Here is a 12,014-nt window from a genome sequence, read left to right on the forward strand (position 1 = left end):
CTTCTTCTAAAACTCAGGTGTGAACTTCTCACCACCAGATATGCGCATTGGTCACTGATCTACAGACTTGACAGTTTGTCACATAATTATTAAGATAGCTTTCCTTAGGAGTTTCTTGCCTCCAGCTGAATATTGGCTTCTACTCTGTAACTCCGCTATCAGAGACTTTCCCTCTCCTTTTATCATCTTATCATTTCAAGGGACGGGGGAGGAGAATGAAAAAGGTACCCTGCAGGCAGTATGAATGCAACATTGACTGACTACTCTGTGGTTGGGTATTCCCCCCCCCCCCAAGCTTTTCAGTAAAATAAAATCCTACTGTCAGTATTTTCAAAACACTTGCAATATATAAAAAAAGTGACTGGCATATTCAGCCTAAACACAGTAATGAGATCCAGGAACTTGAGAAGGTGTAATAACAGCAGATAGAGTTTTGCAAATGCATGGAGCTCTTTCCCTGTGCATTACAGTACTAGCAAGTGGGGAAGAGGATGGCCTTGCTGATGACCACTTTTGATGTGCTTCAGATGGAGCTTATGCCCATTTGAATTTATTTGCGCCCAATTACCTGAGGCAATTTTGAATTATGGTGCTGGAGGAGACTCTTGAGAGTCCCATGGACTGCAAGAAGATCAAACCTCTCCATTCTTAAGGAAATCAACCCTGAGTGCTCACTGGAAGGACAGATTGTGAAGCTGAGGCTCCAGTACTTTGGCCACCTCATGAGAAGAGAAGACTCCCTGGAGAAGACCCTGATGTTGGGAAAGATGGAGGGCACAAGGAGAAGGGGACGACAGAGGATGAGATGGTTGGATGGTGTTTTCGAGGTTACCAGCATGAGTCTGACCAAACTGCGGGAGGCAGTGGAGGACAGAGGTGCCTGGCGTTCTCTGGTCCATGGGGTCACGAAGAGTCGGACACGACTAAACGACTAAACAACAACAACCTGAGGCAAATTTTCAAACTTTTCCAGCTTCTGAGAGATATTTCATTGTGCATCTCCCGGTGAACCCTGGTGAAGCCTCGTTCTCGTCTGAGTCTCTAAACAAAAGGACCTGACCCACACCCCTCAGATTAACATGCAAATCACAACTTGGCTTTCCTTCCAGGTTTTGTGCTTCTCTGAACGTAGCGACACAGTTCTTGGAAGTTTCAATGCATCAAAATGTGCATTTAAAACTTATATGCATATTAGAGGAGCAAATATACATTTATATACCTGTTTTAAGTTTGTTTGTTGTTGTTGTTTTAAAAAGAACTACAGATTAATATGCAAATGAAACTGAATTATGTATAAAATAATGTAAAAGTGACACTAGGCAGAGAACAAAATTCCACCCACCCCTCAGGCAATGCTATGCATTCTAGACTCCTAAAGTGAGGCTTTGAATGGCTGAAAATTCTGGCACAGCTTATGAAGAATGCCAGTAAGCACAGCTTCCTTTATTCAGTAGTGACCAATGGGGTGGTGCAATCAGGGCTGACTGGCTTCCAGACACCATGTGTCACTGGCAGTTACAGAGGGGTGGGGAGCCAAGGCAGCAGAGAGCTTGCTGTGGTGCTGGTACAGTGGTGGGAGCATCAGATTGGCTCTGCACCCACACCATGCTGAGCTCCTTGCTGCCTTGGCCTTCCCCCTCTCAGAATACATGGTGTTGGGAAGCCAGGTCAGCAATGCAGACCCACCAATGATACCCTGCTGGCTGCTGATGGAGTTTCAGGGTTGTTTCGCTGTCTAGTGAGTGTTGATACACCTAGGCCTAGGTGGCAATGGGTGCCTTTTGGGCAGGTCTTGATCATTGGGTGAAGGCACAGCATCACATGTGCTTGGCTCCCAGGGTCCCTGGGCCCTGTGTATATCTGCTTTGCATCTTCCTGAATTCAAACAGGAGGCTAACATATGCTCCATATTACTTCTTTCCTAAAGGACCATAAAATGCACTGAATTTCTTGGCATTTTCACCACAATGAGCTTTTCTCTGAGTTATCCACAAAGATTACATTAAAGTCAGAGACATTTGTAATGGAGATTATGCTTAATTCAGATAGGGTTGCTCTGTGTTTTGTTTTTATTCATAATGAAACTGTCAACCAAAGCAAATCCGTGCGTATTGAAATATGGAATCTCAATGTGAAAATTCATTCCAAAACATCAGAAACCTTCCTATTAGCGGTGATTATTTTTTTTTAAAGAATGTATGTAAATTTATTGTTCTGTTGTGAAAGGCTGTAATTAAAGAAAAAACTTCTCTCCTTTTCCTTTCATGGTGGAAGCTAAGCTGCTCTCTTTCTAATCTTAATGCAGAGATAAATCAGTTTATAAGCTTGTATATGGAGCTGAATTTATTTTATTTTATTGCTGTTGCATTTGCAAACAGTGTAACCTATCAGCAAGATGGCCACTGCCACTGGCAAACTTTTTTTAAAAAAATGATTTTGCATAAGCCTTTTAAAAAATGTATGCCATCTCACCGCATGAACTTTCAAATTGCTGTGCAGAGCAAAACCTGGCCAGTTTCTTTGGCACATCCTGCTTCCTTAGCATTACCCATTGCACACACTGTGCCTGCTGTAATTTACAGATGGCTGTACCTCCAGGTATGGAATGACCTCTGTCAATATAATCTAAATTGGGCTTAGGAACTGCTACAATTTCAAATCAGATGGAATGGGCTATGTTGAGTGTTTACGAGGCGGGAGGGAGGGGGAGCAGTGGATTATAGATTTATTTATTAAAGCTGCAGTAGTTTTGCAAACATTTCTCTGCCGACACTGTTTCCAGAATGGCCTGATTGGGACCTAAAGTATGGGGAAATGCTCTTATAAGCATTATGAAGAAATGGCCTTAACAATTTCATCTAAAGAGATGCTAATAAAAGCTCAAACTCCATTGGACCAGTAAAGCTCAATGACTCTATTAAAAGCTATGATATGAACAACATCTTGAAGGAAATTTTGTATTATGCTTGAACGATATCGCTGAGAGAGTTTGAAATGTGTGGAATGTAGCGTAGATGGATATCAGTCAACTGGAAGCGGAGCTTTAACATTTTTCCCTCTCCTTTTGACTCACAACCATGCAGCAGCTTTCAGAAAAATAAGTTGATAGGGAGATGAGTGCAGGATCCTGAAGATTGCACTGCCAAGGGACAGAAGAATGGGCTGGATGGTTGTTAAGGTCAATTTACAACTTTGGAGCATCAAATGAGGTCTCATAAACAAAAGGAACAACAGGTAGCAATTCCTCAAATGAGGTCTCACATACCACAAATTACACACACACCTTGTGTGTGTGTGTTCCTTTTAAAAGAGCAGCCATGGAAGATCAGGATTACTTGTCCTTGCTAGTGCTATTTGATGCCTTGTCTAAACTTGTCTAAACAGTAGTTAATTTGCTGCAATCTAGCCCTTTGCCTGGCTTTAGACCACTTCACCAAAGATAGCTTACATGCCACAGGAGCCAACTTCAAGGGGTTGAGATCCCTTCCCCCCATCAAATATTGGAGAGGGCCAAGCCCCCAAACAATTAATGGGCATTGCCATTCAAATGGTTTGTATGTGTGTGCCACATTATGTGATTAATTATACAGGTGGGGCTTACCTGCTCACACACATACACCATTTTCCTTTCAAGTTGGCACCCCTGCTATCTGCATCTAAAACATAACAGGATTTTTTGAGTTTTATTCTTCAGAACTGCTGTGTCCTCAAAAAGCCTTCAAGGGCCTATTGAATGCCCCACCTCATCAAATGTCAAGGAGATTAGTAACTTTAGAAGGCATCTGAAAGCAGCCCTGTATAGGGAAGCTTTTTTAAGGGTTAGTGTTTTGTTATGTTTTTACATACGTTGGAAGCTTCTCAGAGCGGCTGGGGCGAGCTGGTCAGATACAAATAATAAATTATTTGTTATTATTAGGTCATTTACTCATTTCAGACCAAGTTGCTCTTTGTCTAGAGTTAAGGGTTTTCTCTAACCCTGAAATACTTTTCCATTTATGAAAAAATGAGGGAAATCCAGAAGAAGAGTTATGATGCTGCTAAGATGAGAAAATGTCAGGTTTGGACACATGGATTGGTTTGTGAAAGTAAGGCTAGTGCTGTAGGTCCTTTGATCAGACTGACCAAACCTGTTTGTCATTACAGCAGTGCCATGACATGATACAGATATCCTTAATCAGTGACATTTTTAGGCATAAGTTGTAAAAGAAGCAATGCAATATGTTACAACAACAAAAGTTCTGATAAATAAATTGGATACCATAAGTGAACTTCATCTAATGCATTGGAATGCTCAGGGTTCTAAACTTGATAAATAGCATTTAATAACATTTTATTAAAATGTACTCCCACTTGGGGACTGTCTTTTACATTCAGGCCAAATTCAGATTCAAGAGAACAGTTAATAAGAGCTAAAAACAAACCAACAAACAAATAAATGCAGAGAGATTCAGCTCCTCTGAACGCTTGACCTTGTTTTCAAGAAAGCATTACCGTATCTCCCAATCTGAAATTAACTCCATCCATCTCCACATAGGAGAATGTCTGCAGCGTTGTGTCATGATGAAGCTGTTCTTTCACTCCGGATTTGGAAAGGCGTGACCAGACCACCGCATAACCTATAGACGGATCTGAAGTTGGAGTGCTGAAAGTGCATTTGAGGTAGACGTGGCCTCCCAAAAGCTCAGGGGTGACAAGTGGTTGTAACGGTGGGAGTTGAGATGCCCCTGTGTACAAAGAAAAACAGAGTGGGGGCATGATGCACTTGAGTGGGGTAATAGTTTAGCCAAGAAATCATTATAATTGAGATAGTACTAGAAAATATAGACTGGTTTCACCAGCAGTAGCTGGTGTAGTAGGGCAAAGCTGTCCTTCCAACAGTGGTGTTGCTGCAGCTCAGCTGAATAGGTGTGGGGTGCAACTGCAGGTGGTAGTGGACTATAAAAGCACAGATGTGAATGTGGAACATTTTTCATGGCCTTTTGGATCCCAGCTATTCTGTTCCAATAAATAACAACACATATTTGATGCTAACACTAATAAATTACCTTGAAAGTTGATGTCTGCTCCAGTTCCTCTGGGACCAAAATAGTGTGGTTCTTTAACAGCTAAAGAAATAAAATGAGATTAGTATGGCCCCATGAAGTGATAAAACTAGTGTTTAGAGGTGTGTTGTTGCTTAATTGGACTCATAGGTCTGAAAAACTTCCAAAGTTCCTATTCGTTCCCAAATACAAAATTTATAGTAGCATACCTATTGTGAAAGGCATATGTGAATTTAAATATTCTGCTTCTGTTGCAATAATCAAAGAACTGGACATCTTGAAATGATTGTCCTTAGTTTTGTATATATTTCAGGGAAACCCAGGCATTCCTAAGTATGTGTGCCATTTACAATGAATGTGCCAAATATATCCATACTCAGGTGCAAACAGTAAAATGCAGAGAGCACTCCTGTCTTCTGCTGTTGAACCCAGCCAAATGGGCAGGGTATAAATAATAAAATTGTTGTTGGGAGTGTGCATACTATGAAATGCACAATCCAGCCAAGGTCAACCACTGTTAAGTCACACTGATTTCAATAGGAGAGATTTAAGAATGTTTATTTTAATTATTACATTTATATCCCACTTCCCGCCTGCCCCCCAGATGCTCAAAGTGACATGACTAATTCTGCCCTCTGCATTTTATCCTCAGGGCAACTATGTAATGTAGGTCAGGTTGGGAAACCATGGCTGTCCCAAAGTCACCCAAGCTTCATGGTAGAATGGGGATTTGAACCATAGTCTCCCTGGTCTTAGTTCAATACACTAACTTGCTAACCACTACACCAGACAAGCTCTCATTTGGCAAGTGAATATACTGATCTTTCATTGACATAAAGGAGAAATTATTGTAATTATTTCATATAGTGCTGCCTATCTGCATGATGCTGTACAAAGTACCAGAAGAAAGCTCCCTGCATTTAGTAGCTTATAATATATGAGGATGTGGAATTCAACTTTGCACTAAGGCAATTGTTTCATCAGGGCAAGCATTTCATCTGGCCAAAAGGAATAATCTCCCTCTATCCCCCACTGTTCTGGGGGTTCTCTCAACTCTCAACCACTACCACAATTGAGCCAATCTTAGGGAGGGGCATGAGGGGAAGGAGGGGAAACAAGTAGAAGTTCTTGCACAGGGCTACCTCTGATGTGACACATTTGTTCAACCCAACCCTAAAATTTGAACCAGGGGAAGCAACAGAAGAAGGGAAAGGAAGTAAAGGTGGGAGTAAACATTGATAAAATCTGGAATTATTTCAGTTGCACATACTTAGGCTTAGTTTTAGTAGGCAATGAGAATTAGGAGGTTGTGCTTCAACCTTCATTTAAAAAAGGAAGGTTTTGAGAAGAGTTATGGATAAAAAATGGAATTAGCATCGCACAGGTGTTCAGGGAAGCAGCTCCAAGCATACAGGACAGCAATGGGGAGTCTTTTGAGAAGCAGAAGCCCAATCACAAATTAATATTTCAGTGTTCCTTTCCATTCAAACTAAGACATGACGGAATGGCAGAAAAGTTCACCTAAATAGCTATGGTTAGTGACTTGCAGAAAGTATGGAAACAGGATTTTGAAAAGCTGATAGCTCTAGTCTTCGTTGTGTTGAATCCATGAGATCCAATTTGTACAATAAGATTCAGGTCCCAAAGGCAAATACAGAGGAATAATGATCTGTGCCTTTGTGAGTCTCTTAAGGGAGAATCATTTCTAGCAATCTATATGCACTTGAAGACTCTGAGTTCAGAAGGTGTAACAGAGTGAGGAATTGCTATCTGCCATTCCTTTTGTTTTTGAAATATAGAGGCTAGAACTCTTCTGGTGGTTTGGCAATTATTTTTGACAAAAGTAATTATAAAGAAAAAAGTCAACAAACAAAAAAGTAAACAAACAGACAGACAGTAATAAACATGCTCAGCCAGTTAGCTTTGCTCTTTAAACCAAATGTGGACGCAAAAGGCTGCAATAAAGGTTACGTAGGAAGTGTAACAAAGCTAAGCATACCTTGGTAACATGCTGTAGATTAAATTCTGCCAAAGCAATAACAGCTATTCCTCAGAAACACCCTGGGCTGTTGCTGATTGATTAGCTACATTGTCTGCATCTTACTGGGAGCAATGCTTGACTTGCAAGGTCACTGGGATGTGCAGAGCAATAACGCAACCTTTGAGCACGTAGGAAGAGAGGGGCATATACAATCTGGGTGACAAATATGGACTGTACAAAACCCACCTTCTGCGCAGTAGCCCATGCACCCCTGAGTTGGTTGCAAGAGATAAACAAAGAACTCTCCACAATGTCTGACCGATATGGGTATCCGGAACAGACAACAGTCTTTGATGCTTCCGAAAAAGAACTGCCAGGTAGCACAGGCGGTGAGCTGCTTTCTCTCACCAGGCTGCGGGAGGGAGTCAGGCTCAAGCGACAGCCAGACTGGAGCTTGTGTCCCACATTTGTTCATCTGTGGAAATATATAAACCAAATCAATCAAATGGCTGCATTTCTGCTTGGCTTTTTTCCTTGAATATAATTCTTTCCCCGGAGCGGGGGGTGCAACAGTGATGTTATCAGCTATATTTTGTCCTCTGTTGAGGTGAAGGGCAGGGTATAAATAGGCTTAATAAAGAACATAATAAATACATCAGTGCAGGACTTAGGGACAGGTGTCTAGGGGTCCTCACAGCAGAAGGAGCAGGAGCGCCTCCAAATACAGCAGGAATGTTTTGAAGTAAGTGGGGTAACACCTAAAAACCTTTCCCCATACAACCAACAAGTCCTCAGTCTTAAATGGCCAGCTCCACCCACCTCATGAGGTGTCGCGAACTGGCAGGACAATGGGGAGATGGAAGAGGAGGGAAAGGAGTGTATCTGAGACTGTGACACACTGGTGCCAGCTGGGGGTGGGGAAGGAAAAGTTGGTGTATGAAGTACTCACAGGGTGACTGAGGATGGCAAGGGGATGGGGGGGAGGTCAGTGCACAGGAACCAGAACAGCTGGACCCTTCACCAGAGCCAGGGAGACCCCTGTCTCCACAAACATAGTGGGCACTGAGGCATAGGAAGAAGCAGGAGGGGTGCTCCAGGAAGCTGAGGCAGGCAAAGGCCCACAGCCCGGCTTCCAAGCTGGCCAGGTGGGGCTCATTAGCTTTGGAAGGAGGTGTGTGATTCCTCAGCTGGAGTAGGCTCGGAACAGGTGATGGTCATGCTGCAATCAGAATGCAAACTATAAAAGGGCAGCAGAGCTTGAGGGGTTGATGGATTTCAGCATGGATGAGCCAGGATCTCTGCAGGACTTAGGACATGCCAATTGATCCTGGACTGAGGACTTGGCAAACTCACTTGCTGCCAGGTAGGCCAGGGGTTCAGCTTCTGTGGACTATAAACGCTAGTAGTCCTTCTCAAGGTTGGTTCCTCAATCAATGTCTAGGCCTGAGACTCAGGCCTGTGCAGAATAGGGGAGGGGGGCAGATACACATTCCCCAGGATTGTGGGTGGGGAGGCTAAGCTGCCCAGGGGCCCTGCCAGGGACTGGCTGCTGTTTGGTTTAAGTTTATAACTTTGTACTAACAAGACTCTTGCTCAGAGCCTCAGACAAGCTCTGCATGGCCCTACTGAGACCATCACAGAAGTGGGGTGGGTTCTTGAAGTTCTAAGGGATATGGAAGTCACTCCTAACGTAGCCTGCCCTCATACTGGAACAGGTAGGGCTTTAGGGTGGCCAGGAGTTATAAGGAATGTTGCCCAATCTTCTTCAACCACCTGGTGGTATTTTGTATATGTGTGCACAGTAGCAGTTTGCCTGTGAGAACCATGTGAGGGAAACTGGCTGGCCTGATCTTTCTGGTGAAAAGTAATGGGGTGCCTTACGCTACTGAGGACTAAAGAGTGTGGAAAAACTTGAAGGAAATGTTAAAGGGACTGAAGGCCCAATGGGAATTGGTATGTGCCTTGTCTTTTCAACAATTCTTGTTCCATGTGGCAGCACTGACTGCCCTTGTGGGGGGTGGGGGGAGTTCCATGTTGGAGATGGCAGCCTCTAGGGCTGACAGCTTATGCACTCCTTTAGAATTGGTGGATCTCACCTTCAAAGGGTGTGTGTGTGTGTGTTGTACTCAGTTGGATTCACCAATCTAAAACATACTGGCTTGAGAAGGGGCAAGTTTGTTTGTTGTTTGTCTACTTTTCTGTGGTGTGACTTTGCTCTGCAGTGGCTTTCGAGGAATTTTTCAGGATCTGGGTTTTTTGTGATCGGGGGGGGGGGGGTTCCCTATGACCTGGGATTGCCTCCTGCCAACATTGCTTTGAGCCTGGCCATGTTTTGCAGCCTGTACAAGTCTTTGTGTTACACTTGGGAGACAATGATTTGGAGGTTATTGACAAGTAAGGAGCCTTATCTTTCTGGCCTGTATGGACTTTGTGGTCATTTGGCAAGTAGCTTGGGATGGTCAACTTTTGGTTGGGTATGTTACTCTGAATGGTATGGAGAGGCTGCCCTAAGGGTTTAATCAGGGTGGTCTGCAAGGTAAATGGGGAGCTGCAGCCTCTTTATTCCTGAGTCTGTTCACAAAACCCAAGAGGCCAGTGCTGCAGCAAAAATATTTCAAGACACTGACAGCCACATTGATGGAAGCGTGACATTAATCTGCTATGATTGTTTTCTTGCCCTTTTGTGTATTTCTAATGAACCTCTGTGGTGCGGGTCATGTTATTCATATTTGTGGTCCTCAACACTGTAGCCATTGGAAGAATATTAATTGCCTTGTATCATTATTATTTGTCACTGGGTTGTTGTTTTTTTAAAAAAGTGGCAGTTTACAGATGAGACCATCCTAGACATGCTTATATCTGGAATAAGAGATATAACATATTTTCTGCTTCAGAGCTTCAAAGGAATGCATCTTCGTTTGAATTCTACACATTTGTTTGAGCAAACCATAAAGTAAACAAGAATTTCAAGTGTTTGGAGAAAGTGGGAAGATCTAAAAATTAAACAGTTTTTCCTCCCATCTGGGAAGCTGTTTGGTTTCTCACTGATACTGAGAGAGCTTTAGTAGCTGAGGTATAAGCAGAAGCTTACTATGGAACAACTAAAACAATATTCAGCAAGTGGAATTGAGGCATAAGTGTATTTTAAAAGTCCCATTAAAAGCCTTCCAGTAGTAATTGTAAGCTTTTTTTGTTAAGATTCCTTAAAAGAAAACATTTTTATGTACATAAAATGTGAAGAAATGAGCTCAGAGATTGCATGGTGACACGCCTGCCTGCATAGGCATCAGGACTAGGGGGCTCTGGGTGCCAGTGCACCCTTAAAAATGTGGGTGCTTAGCACAACACAACACGGGGCTCAGAAGTTGTGTTAGAGCACAATGACCATGTCAAAGGCCTCCAAACATGACTTTTGGTAGAAAGAAAGGGAGAGAGCTGGGACTCCCATGTGAGCAATGGAACCAGACATGTCTGAAAGGAGGGAAGGCTGTCCAGCTTGCCCATCTCATTCATCCTTATCTTCCTCATTGTCTTCCTCCAAATTCTGCCATTCCAGGTCTAAGCCCTGGTGCTGTAGGTTTCATGACAGGCCCTGGAGAACATTTTGGGACAATACTGGCCTGTCCCATAAGAGTGAGCACCACTTGAGCCAGTAAGGAACCAGACTGCTGGTATTTGAAATCAAAAAGGCATGAGAGCAGCTTTTAAGGTGATTGCTGATGGGGAAAGTGGGCAGGAGCTTGGAGCCTCCAGTTCAGGACAAATAATCCTGAAGGGATGAGGGCAAAAATGTTTGATTGTGCAAATGGGAGAGGGTAGAACCTGGCAATGTAAAGGTGAGGGGACACGATAGAAGTGCAAAGGAGCCCAAAAGCCAAGAGGGGAAACCACATGGGCCAGAGACATTTAGAGAGACACCAGGAAAGGTGTACTAACAATGGTCTCACTCTGTCTATAATGGGGAGGGAACCTTTTTCAGCCCAAGGATGACTTTCCTTTCTGGCCAACCTTCCAAAGGCTGCGTGTCAGTGGCAAATGCAAAAAGGGAGTGGATCAATGAATGCAATCTTTACTTTTTGTACAGTAGGCTAGTTTCTACACCCCCCCACACCCCCTCTGTTTCCCATCTAGACAAGCACAAGGCATTATCAGACTTCAGGGACACATTCCAGCCAGACCAAAGCCCTCAGGCCAGTGAGGGGTGTGACTTAAGGAAAGAGGGATGGCCTGAAGAGGCTTCTGAGGGCCAGAAAGAGAGGACCCCCCCCCAGGGCCTGGGGCTCACCATCCCAGCAGTCAAAGAGGACATGGAATCTGGCAAGCAATAAATCCTAAAAGGGGAGGGTTCCTTCACATATATGGGTAGCAATACCAGGCCCCAACAGCAATTAAGTGCCAGGAACATGCTATCTCAGCCTCAACAAAAATACTCTGTGCGATCCTGAAATCAGGAATGAATTCAATGAGACATCTCAGGGAGGAAATGTTCTAACAATGGGTGGATGGTTTTAATTATCCTCATTTGGACTGGTAGTCACATCTTAAAACAGCTGGTCATGGAACAGAGGGCAGGTGACCCTGGCCTGGCCAAGGGACTGGTGAGAGATGTGTCATTGAACTGACTGGGGATAGTGACTGCATTGATTTCTCATTCTGCATATATGTAAGAAAACAATTGCCAAGCAAGTCCAATGCACTCGCATTTGATGTCGAAAGAGAAAACTTCCCAACAATGGGACGATTGGTAAATAGGTTGAGAAGGAAAGAGGGGGAGAGTCAGGCCTGCCCAGGATCTTGGCAAGTTGTTTAAAATCACAAGCTCGGTTAGAATAGGCCAGCTTATCGTATTTATTCAAACTTCTGTAGATGCTGCCATGTTGGTTGTTTTAATGTACTTGATTTTAATGAATTTTATATTGGGGTGAGCTGCCTTGAAATGTTTAATGAAGGGTGGCATAATAAATAAAAGCCTGAAAGGCGCTTGTAAGAAC

At 43.3% G+C, this 12,014-nt stretch overlaps 1 protein-coding gene across 1 annotated transcript in view; it reads right to left on the reverse strand.

Annotated features, from left to right (window-relative positions):
• Positions 1–12,014, reverse strand: part of LOC309379298 (von Willebrand factor D and EGF domain-containing protein-like) — a 195,746-nt gene that overhangs the window by 140,134 nt on the left and 43,598 nt on the right. Inside the window, exons 3-5 of the mRNA XM_081928384.1 lie at positions 7,270–7,498; positions 5,046–5,105; positions 4,492–4,724 (exon numbers count right to left, since the gene is read on the reverse strand). Coding sequence (XP_081784510.1) covers positions 4,492–4,724; positions 5,046–5,105; positions 7,270–7,498 — 522 coding nt within the window. The remainder of the gene's footprint in view (positions 1–4,491; positions 4,725–5,045; positions 5,106–7,269; positions 7,499–12,014) is intronic.

The sequence above is a fragment of the Podarcis melisellensis genome (assembly GCF_964234715.1).
Source record: "Podarcis melisellensis genome assembly, chromosome: 1".
NCBI lineage: Eukaryota > Metazoa > Chordata > Lepidosauria > Squamata > Lacertidae > Podarcis > Podarcis melisellensis.